The following is a 16,974-nucleotide window of genomic DNA, read 5'->3' as shown; positions in this document are numbered from 1 at the left end:
TGTACCTGCACAAGAACACATTGTTCACCAGATCAGACAGAGGCAGTATGAATGTTATGCTTGGCTGCATGACAATCTTTACTTTTTGTACAAGACTTTAAAACTTTATTACTTTTTCCTAAAATAATGACAGACATACAGTTTTTTTTTAAAAAAAATACGATTACAATTACAATTTAAATTTTTTTTTTTCAGATTTTTGTGTTGAAAGCCAATGATTTCATGTAGTAGCATGAGGAAGCATTTTGTAAGCCCTATGATGTGATGTAATATGGTTCAATAAAGGGTTAACCTGAAAGGGGTTCTGGGAATTATCTTAATGAGAATGTATGCAGTATTGATGTATGGATGTACTAAAGCTGTATGGAAACAGACATTGTAGTCCTAAAGCCAAGGTAAAAATCTAATCACCAGTGATGTAATCTATCTTGCTCTGATTGAGAAACCAGTTTAAAAATAAATAAATAAATAAATAAATAAATGTGACATTAGAAAATAAAAAATCTTTGAAATTAATAAGCATTTATTAAATAAGAAGAAAACAATTAACATGTGTATTCTTATGATTTCACATCTGTTTTTTCCCAATATTTCTATTTCTATATATTTATGTGGGTTATTGTTATGGATTTATTTTGGATATATTTATTTCTTACACATACATACATACAGGTATGTATGTATGTATGTATGTATGTATGTATGTATGTATGTATGTATGTATGTATGTATGTATGTATGTATGTATGTATGTGTGTATGTATGTATGTATGTATGTATGTATGTATGTGTGTATGTATGTATGTATGTATGTATGTATGTATGTATGTATGTTGAACCAGATCCATACAAAAGTGGATTTGTTTGATTTCTGTAACAAGTGTTACAAATGTTAAGTATAGATAGACTGAAAATGTACATGTGTTAACCCAAACTTATTCACTTCTCAAAAATACTTTGGGCTTTTTTATCACCAGCATGAAAAACATCAAGGAGCCTGAGGATGGTGAAGATGGAGACCAGGGTGCTTCACACTCATGTAACACTCCAGTTTCAGCAGCAACTGAGAATGAAAAGATAAAAGCACCCTGGTGGCATCATTGCTTGCTGTTGTGCTTCAAGGCCTGAATGTTGTGGATGATCCCAAAAAATCCTATTGCTTATTTGGGATGTAATTAACACTTGACCCTGCAGAGCCTCCTGGCATTGAGCAAGTAGGTGTGGAGCAGGTGAGAAGATCTTACCCAAGATCCTCTGAAGGACAGCAAAGCACACACTCTAATCTTTGAATTATCTGCTTCTTTACTGTTTAACATCAACAAAACATCCTTTCTTATTAAAGTTTGCTCTCTCCAGAGGGTTTGTAGATGTTGGGGTGTGCTGCTTCACCAACATCAAGAAGAAAAACAAGGGCTTATGGCTTCCTTTAAATATACTGTTCCTCAGTTTAACTCACATTTTGAGGATGATGGTCAAAAAATTTATTTGCTTTTTATTTATGGTTCAAAGCACAGAACCAGACTGATGCATACTGAAGTTGTTTACAGTTTTTGTTAAATGTCACCATCTGAATAATTTCTTCTGTATGTTTCTGAGTCTGTGAGTTTCTTGTGCTGGTCTTGCTGCAGCCTCTGACATGAGACATGCAGATGAAGCAGCAAAATTGGGCTTGAGTTACACCTGCCTCATCAGTGTGCACATTAACTTTCACATGCTGAGCACGTGGACCTGCAAGAAGTACAAAAACACTACTATTGTTATCATGTGACTAAATAATCAAGTATAATCAAGAGAGAAAACTTTGAACTACTACTTTGTTGATATTTCACTAACAGGCTGCTTAAAAAAAAAAAAAAATCTGTGAATTGTTTTTTATTTATTATTTTTTTTCATTTTGCAGTTGTGGTCCACAGTTTGTGAGGGAAGAGGATTTTCTAAACCTCTTGGTGCCTGGAGGCTCTGTGAGCCAGTGCCTGCAAGACTACCCAAAAGTAAGCTCTACTTTACTCACCAAGTGTGTAAATCTACATGAATATTCTATGTCAAAGGGAATTTGATAAAGTCCCTGTGAGATTTAGAATAAAACATTCTTCTTCCTCCTCTTGTCTGCTGTAGTAGGAAAAGTGAGACTATTTGTGCCAGTATGGAGCTGAGACGTCATCATTGCAGTGGTCATTCTTTACCCTTCCAAAGCGAGTAACAACAATTTCATGTGAACTATAAGATCCACAGAGCCTGTGTGCCAAATTAAGCAATTATCTTATTAAATTATGTCTTTTTAAATCAGATCCTCAACTCTATTTTTCTTCCTCCTTTCAGTGTGTTTGCAAATCTGTTAATCCTCCAGTTAAAGAGATTAATTTTCACCTTGTCCTTCAGGGTGGCAAAGTTCTTATTTTCTGCACGCTCAGATTTGGATCTGTTGGGTTTCAGTGATTTTGGTTTGACGACATTTAATGCAGTTTTTAGGAGTGCATTTATTAGCTAAGGGGATGGCAGGAAGGTAAAGTGCTAGGGTCAAATGGGAACATGAAATACATGTAAAAATTGATGTTGATTAATAATGTCTTGAATATCTTTTTGATGAAAACCAACAGGTTGAGTAAATCACATATTATTTTTGATAGAACATTTACTGGACAAAAATGAGACCACAAAGTTAAACTAGACCAAGTTTTAAAATGCACGAACAAAAAATAATAATTTTTTAAAAAGTATACATATTAGTAGTATACAATTAATAATCCTGCATTGTCAGAGCTGTCTATAAATGTGACTAAATGTTGTTTTGTCTGTCCAAACAGGTATTTAAAAGAGACTGTGTGTCTCAATGGAACTACCTGTATAAATAAAGGTTAAATAAAAAATGTTTAAAATAGTCAGTATTTTGAGAGCTGTTGTAATTATTTAATTATTACTTAGGGGAGTGGTAGCCTAGTGGTTAAAGAGGTGGGCTTAGGCCCCAACCCCTGACTGCAAAGGAATCTGGCAGACCACAGCTCCTAGCAACCAGAATGGGGTAAATACAGAGAAAGAATTTTCCCCACTGTGGGACTAATGAAGGATTATTATTTATATGTTTTAGCTGGCCATAGCATTCTTTACATTTCTTGCAATGATCATGTGGTATAAATACACTCCTGCAGGAGATGCAAAATTACATCAACAGTAGGAAAATCCAGTCACATCTCAGGGCAGGAAAACTCCATATGTGGCAGCTTGTCCCTTCAGTCAGGATTTGAACTCATTTTGTGGCATTAAACCTGGCAGAGTATAAAGTGGAGTTGTACTGTAAATGTGTGCCTGTGAAAATAAGCACACTAGTATTTTATAGAAATAATCAGTACAAAAGGTACGTCATTGTAAGTCATCATTACACATACTCAAATATACACATTCAGAAGAGTTCAGAGGGTGTGAAGGTCAATCTGACACACAGAAACACTTTCATGATTTACATTTTATGTCCACATTATGTACAAATGTACAATTTAATCCAGTCATGACTTTACGTACAAGAATAAGAATTCCATGAAACTGATGTGTCCAGCATGCACTTTGACGCTCTGTAGGAACGATGTTAAAACTACTGATTTACTGATAAGTTACTGATCACTTCATAGACTTCCTGCTGATTATTAAGTTTAACATTCTCTCCTTTTTTTGCCTATGAGAAGTGTCTGTCTTGGAGAGAACAACAGTCTGTCATCTCAGAGTTAAACAGAAGTTTAATAATAATTTAAAAAAAAAGCCATTAAGATTTTTCCACACATCTGATTACATCAATTATTCATAATTCACTAACATTATTAGAACATGTAACATTAACAAAAAGATGCACAGAAAATTGCAAAAATGCTTCTTTTTCATTTACAACTGGTCTGAACATCATGTAGCTGCAGAATGGTGCCCTCTATAGGTAGCTTCCTGTCAGTGGAGGAGGAAAGAGATTGGAACATGGAGAGATTAGATTAATGCTGCACGAGAGGAGGCATGTATGTAGAGTGTAATGATTTAGTTTGTTGCTTAATTTTTAATTTATCTTTTAAATCCTGTTTGTTTGTTTTGTTTTTTTTTACCACACACCAGTAGCAACAAAATCTGTGTTCTGTAAATAAAGACATCCATATTGTGGTTGTGATTAATATACATAAGCATTAGAAATCACTTGGGCTTTATTTAACATTATAAGTATTACCTTTCTGATTATTATGAATTATATTACAGGTTACAAATATCTCAAATTATTTCTACTTGTAGTGGTTTTCTTACCACTTTAGAAGACAGCTGGGAACTTAAGAGATATGAAGCATTACAATTCCTTCTTTCATGTCTCCAAGCTATCTGCTCATAGACATAACAGGAACTTTTGGCCAGATTGGTTTCTTATATCTGTAACTACAGACCAGATTTAGGTGTGACAACAAACTTTTCATATACTGGTTCTACATGTAACGTGTGTTCGATCTAATTAATGTTAAAGGTTAAACTTCACTTAAATGGATAGATGATTCATCCAGTCACCGCTTGTTTAGTTAGTGCTACATGCAAGTAGTAGTTTAAAAGATTCTACTTTAAACTTTATCTTTATGACAGCATTCTCACAGGTGATCTTGAATGACTGTACACTCACAGTCAATATTTGAAAAACACTGCAAAAAGTAAAAAGTGCACAAAAAAGATTGAAACATTTTATTACCTTCAGCTGCCATTTACAAACGTAACAAATAAGGAATCCACTGCCCATTTTAAAAAGTAAAATAATACTTTTAAAAATTATTTTATTTATAAGATTTTAAACACATCATAGTGAAACTGCCTTTATGCTGCAGCAACAGCTCTTTTATTTCAGACCAGCAACCATTATTCAGGTGAAACTACCCTCAAAGAAAAGTCATCTTTTCAGTTTAGTTTCCACAGTTTAGATTTGATCCAACCCTTCTGTTTTTGTCTTTGGATGCTGTTCAAAATGCTGTCTGGTGCAAGTGAAAAACATTTCTACAGATCCAGCACTGCTTATCTGCTCTTTTTCTCAGGACACTGGATTTTGTAGCCAACCCTGTATGCTTGCAGGTACACGCGTGCCTGGTTTATCCTGGAAACAGAACCAAAAAGGAGAAAAAGATGCGTCAAGCTGCGTTAAAGCTGCACAGTGGTGTAGCATAACATTTATTTTAAAATGTTGCTTTAGCATATCACATGTGATATTAACCCTTGATATAAATCTAGTTTTTCTAATTTGAGTAAGGTATGTAAAGATCTAAGGAAAATTTATAGAAATCGGGTTGCTCAGCAGTAACTTCATGAACTATGTGGTATTGGACAATGCAATAGCAAAACAAATAACCTGTATTTATTGCAAAGCTGAACTCCCAAGGGTCCACAGCGATCAACATAACTCTCCCTGAATGCCTTCCTCACCGCTCGGGCCATACTGACCACAGTGGTGACCACAGGGCATGTCCTAGGACACACAAACACAGGGAGGTGCCTTAATTTAATGCCATAAAAATTATCTTGCTGCATGTAAAAAAAAATTAAGGGATATTGCATAAGAAAGAAAAATAAAATATACTCATAAGAATGTACTGAGAGCATCTCCCAGAGAAGTTTTTGTCATCTCTGATTCTGCTGTTGGTGTATTATTGGACTTACAGTCTCTCACAGCGTAGACCTGCAGTGCCCTCTGGACAGGTACATGTGTTGTGAGGGCTGCATGTGGCTCCATGTTGGCAGGGTGGGACACAAGGTGTGGTCACAGCTACAAACAGGAAGGTAACCAATGCAGTATAAAGGGGAAAAGGATTATCCACATTAATGCACATAGTATTTGACAAGCAGGAACCAACCTGTTTCACAGAGACTTCCAGTGAATCCTTTGGTGCAGCGACACCTATTCAGCCCCACGCACACACCACCGTTATTACATGGCTTGTGACACTTGACAGGCTCTGATGGAGACAGAAAAGTAAAAGAGAAAGGTTGTCTGTGGTAAGTCATTCAACAAAGCTCGTCTACACCTATCAGTGAGAGTCAGTGACCAGAAAAAAGATACAACAAATAGGGCAATTACAAGTGGCCTGTACACTGGATTGCGTTTGCTTTGTGGGTAACAGGCCCTCAGGCACGAAGGGCTGTACTTTGTTTTTTTCTGTAGAACTAAAGATGCTCCTTTAGTAGGTGTATTCATCATACTACACATTTATTATGGAGGTTGTTTATCCAGCATCCTTTCTTTTATTTTTGCATAAAGTGCAAAAGGAGCAATTGTTTCCTCTTTGATTTGTTGTAACTGTATTTCTTTAAAGACACTTGTAGAGTATGCACCAATTTTCCATTATATAACAATGGATGAATACAAATTTAACATTTAAGTGTTATCTCACCAATCTGACATCGAGGGCCTTGCCATCCTCCGACACAGATGCATTTATTGACATCCACACATCTTCCCCCATTTTGACAGGAAGGAGTGCACAGGGCTACAACACACACAAAATTACATCAACTCAAAGTAAAGCCTGGTCCATACTGGTAGCATTCAGTCCAGGCCTTACAGTACCTTAACACTTTTTTGTTTTTCCTTGTGGTACAGCTAATATTTTACCAGCCAGATATGCTGGTAAGTACCCCTAGAAGTATGTGCATGCTAGTGGTAAAAACTGCCAAATGTGTTGGTATTCTGTTACTCACGCAGAAGGCACTGAGGGCCAGTGTAGTCAGAGGGACACTGGCAGGTGTCAGGGCCCACACAGCGGCCACCATTAGCACAAGGCAACTCACACACAGCTCAAAGAGAGACAGCAACAAAAACATAAAGAAATGTCCAAAATAAATAGTCAGTGACACTAATTTAAAATCTAAATTAAAAATATTTGAGCTTAAAAACATAGTAAAGAAAGACAGATCCTGATTCATGCAAAGTTTTTACTGCACAAAGCATAGCAATAAGTATGTGACAGCATTTAGAAAATGTTAATAGCAGCTTCTTTATACCAATCTGCTATATTTATTAAACAGCTTATCCTCGTGTGCTTTTAGACATATCTGGCAACACTAGGAGCAATAGCTTTAATCTTTAGAGGCATGTACCTGTGTGACAGCCTGCTCCCATCCAGCCACTAGGACACAAACACTTGTTCCAACGCATACAGGTACCTCCATGAGCACAAGGTGGAGAGCACATAGCTGAAACATAACCAACACACTTAATACACCCATTTCTTACAGGGCCATTAGTTTTTGCATTTAAGTTACTAACACTTACTCCAGCCACTAGATATTAAAAATCACAGACTTGTAGGGGCAAAATTAAGAATATTGAGCTCCCAGTAGTAGCTACATACTTGTAGTAGGTGGATATATAATCCTATAGCCAGTCGAGGTAGTGTCTAATCCAGTAAGTCACCAACTAAGACATACAAACTGTTAGCCTCCCCAGTACCAACACGAACAACTCATTACTATCTGTTAGCTTTTCTAAGCTGGTCCCAGCACCTTCTTGTTAATTGTTAGCGATGCTAACGCTAATGTGTTGCTAACAGAAAGCAGAGGAAGTAATTAATCCAGTAAGTCACAGTCTAAAGAAGCTAGTTGTAGCATCATTAAAAAAAAAAGTTCAGTGAAACAAGCCCACCCTGTGGCTGGAAGAAAATTATTAATTACTGTGTCAGTTGTTTGGTGAAATCAATTTGGAAAAAAAAGAAAACTCAGATTTCACTGCATGCTACCACATTTGTTGTTTTAGCAGCAAATGCAACTAAATCAATCATTCAACGTATATCCAAATACTATACCATCCAAAGTAGAGTTTTGTACCTGAGCAGCCCACACCAGGATATCCTGGAGGACAGTCACAGCTATTTGGTGCCACACACACTCCATAGTTCTGACATGGGGGATCACACACAGCTGAAGAGGCAGAGAAGCTCATTAACAGCAGTTTGTAAGCGTTTCTGAAAGATACCAAAAATCCTAGTATAAAATGGATGATGTCTAACTCACGCCAGCACTTTGTGGGGTCATCTGTTCGCACTTCATACCCCTCCCTGCATGTGCAGTTAAACCCACCAGGATGGTTCACGCAGAGCTGCTCACAGCCTCCATTTGTAAAGTCTCCACACTCGTTCACATCTCACAACAAAAAATAAAAGGATGAGCAGATATTTTGAAAATATAGGCCCATGGGAGTCTTTTAAGTTTTTTCAGGGCTTTGTGGCAAATGTGTAAGTGTGCACAAACAGAAAACTTGGCCACAAATGAATCATTCAGAGTAAATGACAAGCAATAACGTTTCTGTACTTCCCATTTTCCCAGTTAATGTAATTTCTATTTATGAACACTTTAGGACTAGCGAGCACAAAACAGACGAGATGTTTGTGAAAAGCTTTCCAGTTTTATTACTGTTTTGCCAAAGCCAAAGCAATAAGGGTTTACGAAATGGCATTTGGATGGTGCCTTCAACAGATTGAAATTCCAGAGGACTAAATAACTAATTTGACTTTTTATATGATTTATATCAAATGGCCTAACATGCTTTCTTCTTTAAAATGACCAAATAAAATATCATTAAAATATCATCATTACTTTTAAAGGAAAAAAAAGATGAGGAGAAACAATAATATAAAAATAAACCAAAACTCTGCAGCTGCACAAGAATAAATAAAGAACATATCAAAAACTAGGATGTGCAGTGGCAGCGTGAAGAGTGTAAGTGAAGTCTCACCCACGCAGCTCCTCATGTCTTCCCCCAGCTTCCAGCCTGCTTGACAGCTACACTGGACTTGGCCCTCAGCCCTCACACTACATACATGGTTGCAACCACCATTTCTCCATTTACAAGATGTAACATCTGTTCAAGCAAAGAAAATTTGATTTTACTACTGAATATTTACTGATTATGACATATTCTATAATTGTCTCACAGGGTGTCTCCATTTTGCTCAGATCAGTGACATACTAAATACAAACTAATAAATAATGAGACAAACAACACAGTATGCAATAAGCCAAAATCATCATAGTGTAAAAGAGAAATTTAAAGAGGAAGGGACAAATGAACTCTGTGGGAGTTAATTGTTAAGAGGCTTAGAGGGTGATGTTTAACACTGTAGAAGCACATTATGCATGATTTATTGATGGCAGTCTGATGAGACTATACATTTTTCATACAGGAAATAACATGTCAGCAATGTGTTTAGTAACGCACTGCTGCAGGTGAGGTCATCCGTGTCTAACAACAGGGGAGGTGGGCAGTGACAAGTGTATCCTCCTGGAGAGTTGGTGCAGGTGTGAGAGCAGCCGCCATTCTGGAGTTTGCATTCATCAACGTCTACATGAACCCACACACACAGACAGAAAAAGACAGAAAAACATTGTCAGCTTCTTTTTTCAGACTCTTGCATCTCTTGTGAAACCCACACTCCTAACAGAGTCTGTCTTTCTCATCTCACTGATCTTTTGAAATGTGCTCCCCCAGGACAGCCACTCATGTCCAGGGCTAAAAAAAAAAAAAACATTCACACACTCACACAAATACAAAAAAAAAAAACAAAAAAAACCCATCCACATAAAATAACAGTGCATCCACATAAAATAACAGTGAGAAATAACATATTCATGGCTAGTTTTGCCTCTGATGCATGCTGGTAAATTACTGACACTTAGCTACTTGAAATGACTGAAAATGAGTGTGCAAACTGCAGTAATAACTGAATGAGCGTCTGTGAGTGACTGACCCACGCAGGTGTGGCCATCAATGTGCAGCTGGAAGCCCGGTCTGCAGGAGCACTGGAAAGAGCCCAGAGTGTTGACGCAAATGTGCTCACAGGTCCCATTTAGAGACAAACACTCATTCACATCTGTGGGATCAGAGACATTTAGATAACTCTTTCAGCACAACATAACTATGCAAGAGCTCATTTAGACTGTAGTTAAACACTATTTGCAATTCAATTTGTTACAAATTTAAACAAACTTAGGCAAGCTGAGTGCAACTTGTATGAATAAAAACTGGCAATGGCTTTGAGATTAATGCACAGATCCAAGATGGGGTCGCTCTCTTTGCTGCCCTCTGTTGATATGCCATTTGTGTGGAATAACAGTTCATTTTGTAAGAAGTTAAAATCTTCCTCATGGTGCAAGGGTAATTTTTACAGATCACAGTGTTTCTACTGAACAACACTTTATACTACTGCATCACCTCATTTGCCTTTTAAGCAACACATTGCAGACTGCACTGGCATGTTGCCACCTATTTTAAAAACAGTGACATTCAGTGATTTTTAACTGAGCTTTTTGTGTTTTTCCTTAATACCAAAACAACATAAAGCTTAACCAGCATTCTACAAAACATTTTTCACTGGCTATTAATTTGCATACAGAACTGAAGCCAACATGTGTGGAATTTGGAAAGTGGCTGAGCTTGGTGGTGTCACAGTGGAGCACGTCAATGCATGATAATTGCCTTATTTTTCAAAAGCAAAAGCTTATGCTACTGGCATAACTTAATGAGGGACGCCTTAAAGGGATTGTCTGACTATGATGCAGAAGATGAGAGATGACAACATGGATCCAGCAGCAATAAAAATTACAGCAAAATCCATGTTTGGTTATTACCTACTTACTGTATGAACTCTCAATGAATTAAGTCTTTAAGCACAAGCTTTACATTTGAATGTGTCTAAATGGACTAAGTCACTGTTAATAGAACTGCACCCCAAAAATTGATTGTATAGTATCGCCTTGCGCCATCTGTTATTTTTTAAGACAGCATGCAATGAATATGAATAAGGAGCTTGTTCTGGGAAGAATGTCTACACATATTTTTTAAAGTGAATGTATTTTGACATAATGGACAAGCTGCTCCTGTAGAAAGTGAATGCACAAATAAATAAAACATTGGTCTGATATTTCGGCTTTTGGTTTACAAAGATTTCTTTTACATGAGTTTGTCTTATTATTCAAATCACTGGTCATGTTTAATACAAACATCCACCATTGTAACATTAGATTTACTGTTCATGACTAAAAATGAAAACATGCATTATTTCACCAACTTTAAGTTTCAAGTCAGTACAGAAGATAAAATAAGCTGAGCTCATTTTTGCTATTGGTGCAAATGCATTAACATCCTTCTCCTGCCCTGTGTTGTACCTGTGCAGTTGTGTCCACCCTGGTCCAGCTGGTAACCTGAGGCACACTGACAGCTGTACCCTCCAGGCTCGTTGGTGCAGTTGTGTTCACAGTGGCCGTTGTACACAAAACACTCATCTATGTCTGTAAACAAGGACAACCTTGAAGGGCTGATATGGTCATATACTGCTGACAAATGGTGAGTAATGTTTGCATGACACATGTCGCTGGAGGAAAACAAGCACAAGACCTCTTACCCACCAAAACAAGAGTGACCGTCTCCATTAAAGCCCTGGTAACACTGGCAGAAATATGAGCCGATAATGTTGCCACACCGAGCATTGGTGTCACACCTGTGGACACCTGATGCACACTCATTCTCATCTGTAAAGAGAGGGTGCTTTTTGTAAAGCTGCATCTAAAACTCGCTTCATTTCTATTCCATAAACATTCTGCCACCCGAGATGGTTTTAATGGGAGGCATAACAGCATTAAAACACACGCACATGAGGAAGCTGACCCCATCAAAACAGTTTTCCAGGGAGAGACGTCAGCAATAATTACTTACCTTCACAGTGTGTGCCGTTTCCCCGGTAACCTGGCCGACAAACACACTTGTAGCTCCCAAGTGTGTTCTCACACACACCCTGACCATCACACAAGTCAGGACTGTCCAGACATTCATTTACATCTGGGACAGAAAAAGAGAGTGATGCGCAAGTAGTTTAAAATTCATCACTTTGGGGATATATCTTTAAAAAAAAGTCGAAACACTAAAGTGTAAATTAAACCAGAATGAAATTACTTACAAAATTTAAAAACCAATAATGCTCCCTCCATTTAGTACAGAGGACATAGAATCCATGAATTTCACATTTTAATTAATCTGTCTACAGAATAGTTTTTCACTTTAAAAAACATTGCTGCCATGAAATTAATGATAAGCTTATAAGTACGTAATACATTTAACTTTAAACATCTGGTATGCTCTTTATGCTACACTGTAAATAATGATGGTTTATGACATTTGCAAATATTGAATTTTTCTTTTTTTTTTTTTTTTTTTTACATACTGCACACCATCTCAACTTTTTTGGGAGTCAGAGTTGTACTCTTAAAAAAAAAAAAAGAAAAAGAAAAGAAAAAAAAACATACCAAAACAAACTCCTGGGTAAAAAAAAATATTCTTTACTTACACTCAAAACTTTGCTTGAGGTATTTTTACCTCGACTGTTTTAAACACAAAAAGCAAGCAACAGAAATAAGCGCAGGATGCATATCATACCTTGACACACGGTGTAGTCTGGACACACAGGACCTGCAGAGCAGTAGTGGATAGAGGTGCAGAAGCATCACAGGAAAAACAAACTGGTAAGCTGGTCAAAAAGGTAAGCAATAGAGGATTTGGGGAAAGGTTTTATAGGCCATGGAAGAAAGTGCCTCATGAGAAAGGAGTACAAGGAGACAATAACAAGGCTTATAGCATGCAAAAAATGAAGCAGCATATTGCGGCTCTGTATTTCTACAAAGTGTACCTTACTGCCAACAGAAGTTATTACTGTCTGTGAAAAAGCAGGGTACACTAGCTCAGGTCTTAACATCAGTCTGATCCAGATGTGCTGATGCTTAATGAGGGACTTACCAACACAAGCAGGGGCCTCTGCTTTGAAGCCTGGCTGGCACTGGCAAAGATAGCTGCCAGGAGTGTTCACACACACATTTCCCAGTTCACGGCGACAATGTTCCTCGAAGCTGCACTCATCCACATCTACACGAGATGGGAATTAACAACTGTAAACAGGAGGGTTAATAGCCATTCACATTTTATTGGCTGAATTATTAACTACAGTGTACAGCAGACAATGTGACTATCCACTTCAGCTTTCTTCTAACTATTCAGTTCCATACTCTCACATGCCAGATGCTAACATCTTACCTACACAGCTTTGTCCATTTAAAGCCCTTACATATCCCACAGGGCAGGAGCAAGTGAAGGAGCCAGGGGTGTTTTTGCATTCAGCCCCATCCTGACAGGCCTGCAGACCAGTTACTGCAGCCAGAGCACACTCATCTATGTCTATGAAACCCATAAGGAACATAGTAACCATACTTGATAAGATTTACATAAAAATTTCTCAAACCCTGCTTTCAGCATATAAATTTACATAAACACACACAAACACACATATGTATCAGCTCACGAACCCTGGCACCCTTCAGAGCTCATCAAGTAACCACGGACGCAGCCACATGAGTAAGAGCCAGGGGTATTAGTGCAGCTGGCATGGAGACCACATGGGCCTGGCCCCTCTGCTTCACACTCATCGACATCTGTCAAATAGAGAGCGATAATAGGCTATAAAATGATAAGTAGCACAATACTTGAACGTTAAGCATTATTTTATAAACTACAGTTAAGTCAACTGGAAGCCTTTTCCTTGAGGGTGGTGCAGCTGCTTCTCCAAATGAACTCCTTCAGTCCTTTACACAAAGTACATATTCTGCTTTCCACTTAGAGACAACTCTAGTGAAAATAATCTCTCCCCCAACTTTAACTTATTACATGCACTTATCACAGGGAGGAATTCTGAATAATGTCTTGGATGATATAATAAACTGTATTCCTGGTGAATTTGTGCATTGTAAATATTCTAAATTGCTGTGGATATAGCATGCCCACTGTTTTTTGGCCAGTAACATCTTTACAAATTGCTCAAATTGTACACATTAAATTATTTTATTTTTGCTCCAACACCACAAACATCTCTTTTTGTCCATTGCATTGTGCTTCTAAGACTTCCCATATCTTACCTTTACACTCAGCTGCTCCCTCCAGAGTAAACCCCACTTGGCAGGTACAGTTGTCACCATCCTTCACTGTTCCAGGTGGACAGCCACAGCCAACGCTGCTCTTATGCATCACCTGGTTTCCTGGACACCAAGGAGCAGGAGAGGAGGTTGTTGGAGCTGTGGAAGTCCACTGAGCTGCTAATTTAAAAGAAAAGAGAGGGCACGGCTCAGATCAACAGAAGGCCATTAAAAAAAAACACACAAAAATCAGAAAACTTACATTTGGTAGGTATGTGGCTCTGCGTTGTTTCACTGATATTTCTGATTGTATTCCCAACCATCTGAATTTAAAAACACATGAGACCAACAAATTGAGGTTTATTTGTTCAATCTGGTCCAAAAAGGCCAAGTTAAATACGTGTTACTAATATATTACTGGCCTGACTCTTGGTGAGCTCTGTCTCTGCATGTTTTAGGACTTCATTTTCATTTTCCTCAGGGCTGCTCAGAGCTTCAGCCACCAACAAAACTAGCAGCAGGGCTGATAGGAGAGTCCAGAAGTGAGTCATCACCTGAATCTGTATGGAGAGGAGGAAGGAAGAGATCACTCAGCCATCAGCAAATCAAAGTATTTAATAATGCACAGAGTGACAGAGCATTTGACAGTTAGTTCAAGGTTGTTTGAGTTTTCATTGGAAAACACAGACATAAAGCCAATAAAGAACATGTTTAAGCAGGCAAAGTAGCAAAAGGGTAAAAACACCCTGTTATTAACATCAACTCCCCCTCTGGCTGTCTGCACAGAACAAAAGAAACTTTCTGCAACTGGAGCCGCTGCAGTTAACGTAAACCAAAATGTAATTTGATAAAGGAAGGTGCAGATTTGGAGTGTTTGGTGTTGGACGACGCATCCTAAAACATAATAAACACAAAAGTATGATAGTGTTTTGGGGGGTGTTGATGTGATGCAAAGCTGTACAATAGCGCTCACCGACTTACCCGGGCCAGACTTTATGCGCTCGAAAAGATGACTTTCAATCCACCGGGGACTAGAAGGGAAGAATTTCAGATGCCAAAACTTTAATCTTTTTGCCGTCCTCTCCAGACTCGGACTCTGGTGCGACTGCACGCATGCTCCGTGTGTCAGTCGGTGTGGGGAGCGGTATGGCTACGGGCTGAACGACCAAGCAGTGATTCCACATCCTGTCCCGGAGCTCTGCACTTCCCATTTCACAAATCCCAAACCACTATAAAATTGGAGCAAGAAGCAGGATCGGCCTGCAGGCTGCTTCTTAATGTCCCGGCCATGAACCTTTATACATAGGCTAAAGGTCATAGACCAGTCAGGAAGATTCATCCTCTGAGCATGGGAGGAAAGACTGTGTAGCTTAGAAGATTATACTGAGCAATTCCTAGAGCGAAAAATAAAATAAAACTGTAAAGCTTGACAGATGACCTCTTTGAAGCAGGAAACTTATTGCATTCATTTGGGAAAGATTTTTTTTTTTTCTGAATTCTAAATTATTATTAAATTTATTAAATTTAGGAACATATGATAAATGCAGCTTTTCTAAATACAAATGAGCTAGCCGTTAATTCAAGTGAATACAAAACGCTTCAGTTAAAATCCAATAAAACTCTCACACAGTCTTTTTCTCTATCACGTGGTTTTTGGGATGATTAACAGCAATGCAAATATAAAGTAAACATAGTCGTCTTGAGTTTATTATCTGCACTCTAGTTAAAGCCAGGGCTCAGCTGTGACTGAGAGGAACCTGGGTGATGTTGCAAACATCTGACAGCAGAGCAAACTGTGGGATGCCCGTTGGTCGACCTTTACCATCAAGGCATTAAGAGCAAATGTCAAATTTAACCCTTTTCCCAACTTTGCTTCCATTGCATAGCCTATATAATTAATGCCTTTAGGACATTAAAAACGTTCAGGGATTATCTTTCTGAAGTGTTTGTTTGAATACTAATCCCTACATTTACCTAAAAATCAACAACAGGTTTGATTACAATTAATATAGTGCAGTCACAGCTTAAAGATTTATTTTTATGCTCCAGTCATTATATTGGATCACAGTTTTCCATGTCAGTAGTATTTTAAACAAAACCCCCATGTTTGCTTTTTTTTTTTTTTTTTTTTTTTTTTTTACCAGCAGTTGAATTTAGTATATCAATCTGCAAAACAAATTCAAATGAGTGAAAATTAGGAGGCAGAATTCATGTTTGTTGACTATTTCAGTCTTTGTGCAGGTTCAGTTTCTGTTTTTATATTTCTTTATCAATCATGTTTTTTCTTTGTTGGTCTGCAGCTCATTATGCTGTTGTGTTGTTTAAAGTTTTAACTTAAAAGCAATTTCCTACTTTCGTTATTTGGGGTCCTCAGTCAACATTTCTGAGACATTTCCTTTGAAGAGACAAAAAAATCTGCTTTGCATAGAGTAGAAATAATGGAAATCATCTAAATTATGGGTCCCATGACTACTTAATGACTTATGATGGTTTAAATAGATTGCTTCATGGTCAGAATTTGTAATGGATTTTGCTGATTCTCCTTTCCATTTGCATGTGAACTCTGCACGTACTCTTCCACAAATTAAAGAGGTCATGTTATGGTTCTTGGCGTTTTCCCACACCTTCCTTGGTTTACAGTACTTATTTTTGTGCATGTAAAAGGTCTACACAAAACCTGGAAGCCAAAATGCTAATGATCATAAAAATATCAACTACCCAATAACAAAGCTGGTAATATAACACACAAGCTAAGTTCTTTAAGTGTTGCTGTGGGTGTGTATTTACTTAGACAAGTAAACAACCTGCCTCTGCAGCTGTGACCATCAACCTTAATATTTTTTTTTTTTGTTGTTGTTCTTTTACAACTAAAAACTGTAATCCATCCTGATGTACTCCTTGTAGGTCCATCTCCTCTAAAATCAAACACTGATAAAGTTTCGGCCATTGCTTTTAACATTCACATTTATTAATCTTATTTTTGACAAACAACCCAGAAATGTTTAAATATAGTTATAAGTCATGAACACTGTT

General features: G+C 37.7%; 1 protein-coding gene and 1 long non-coding RNA gene across 4 annotated transcripts; one reads left to right on the top strand and one right to left on the bottom strand.

The window, feature by feature from the left end:
• Positions 1-1,180: 1,180 nt before the first annotated feature.
• Positions 1,181-2,582, top strand: LOC121653731. The gene is made up of 3 exons (XR_006012845.1): positions 1,181-1,737; positions 1,901-1,991; positions 2,116-2,582. It is a non-coding gene; the product is annotated as an uncharacterized LOC121653731 (long non-coding RNA).
• Positions 2,583-3,780: 1,198 nt separating this feature from the next.
• si:ch211-221n20.8 (neurogenic locus notch homolog protein 1) lies at positions 3,781-15,240 on the bottom strand. 3 transcript variants are annotated; one of them, XM_042007385.1, is made up of 23 exons: positions 14,923-15,240; positions 14,364-14,501; positions 14,204-14,264; positions 13,945-14,121; positions 13,339-13,464; positions 13,070-13,210; positions 12,776-12,901; positions 12,419-12,451; positions 11,702-11,824; positions 11,395-11,517; positions 11,155-11,277; positions 9,738-9,860; positions 9,209-9,331; positions 8,726-8,851; positions 8,005-8,133; positions 7,819-7,911; positions 7,093-7,188; positions 6,694-6,789; positions 6,387-6,482; positions 5,850-5,951; positions 5,656-5,761; positions 5,348-5,464; positions 3,781-5,095 (listed from the first exon to the last, which is right to left on the bottom strand). In XM_042007385.1, the coding sequence occupies exons 2-23, from the start codon at positions 14,490-14,492 to the stop codon at positions 5,017-5,019; spliced, it is 2,448 nt and encodes an 815-aa protein (XP_041863319.1). In that variant the 5' UTR covers positions 14,493-14,501; positions 14,923-15,240; the 3' UTR covers positions 3,781-5,016. The 3 variants fall into 3 exon arrangements, with proteins under 3 accessions (XP_041863319.1, XP_041863320.1, XP_041863321.1); XM_042007386.1 differs by having other exon boundaries at positions 13,945-14,118; XM_042007387.1 differs by lacking the exon at positions 12,419-12,451 and having other exon boundaries at positions 14,923-15,239.
• Positions 15,241-16,974: the final 1,734 nt, after the last annotated feature.

The sequence above is a fragment of the Melanotaenia boesemani genome, chromosome 14, assembly GCF_017639745.1.
Source record: "Melanotaenia boesemani isolate fMelBoe1 chromosome 14, fMelBoe1.pri, whole genome shotgun sequence".
Lineage (NCBI taxonomy): Eukaryota > Metazoa > Chordata > Actinopteri > Atheriniformes > Melanotaeniidae > Melanotaenia > Melanotaenia boesemani.
Note: the sequence above shows the minus strand (reverse complement) of the source record. Positions and strands in the feature narration are given on the sequence as shown.

Excerpts from the sequence above, each read along its gene's own strand:
- si:ch211-221n20.8 (XM_042007385.1), bottom strand. The coding sequence starts at position 14,492 with ATGACTCACTTCTGGACTCTCCTATCAGCCCTGCTGCTAGTTTTGTTG. Across the intron at positions 11,278-11,394 it reads AGACGGTCACTCTTGTTTTG|ACATAGATGAGTGTTTTGTG; the intron begins GTGGGTAAGAGG and ends CCTTGTTTACAG. Across the intron at positions 5,762-5,849 it reads TGGAAGTCTCTGTGAAACAG|CTGTGACCACACCTTGTGTC; the intron begins GTTGGTTCCTGC and ends TCCTGTTTGTAG.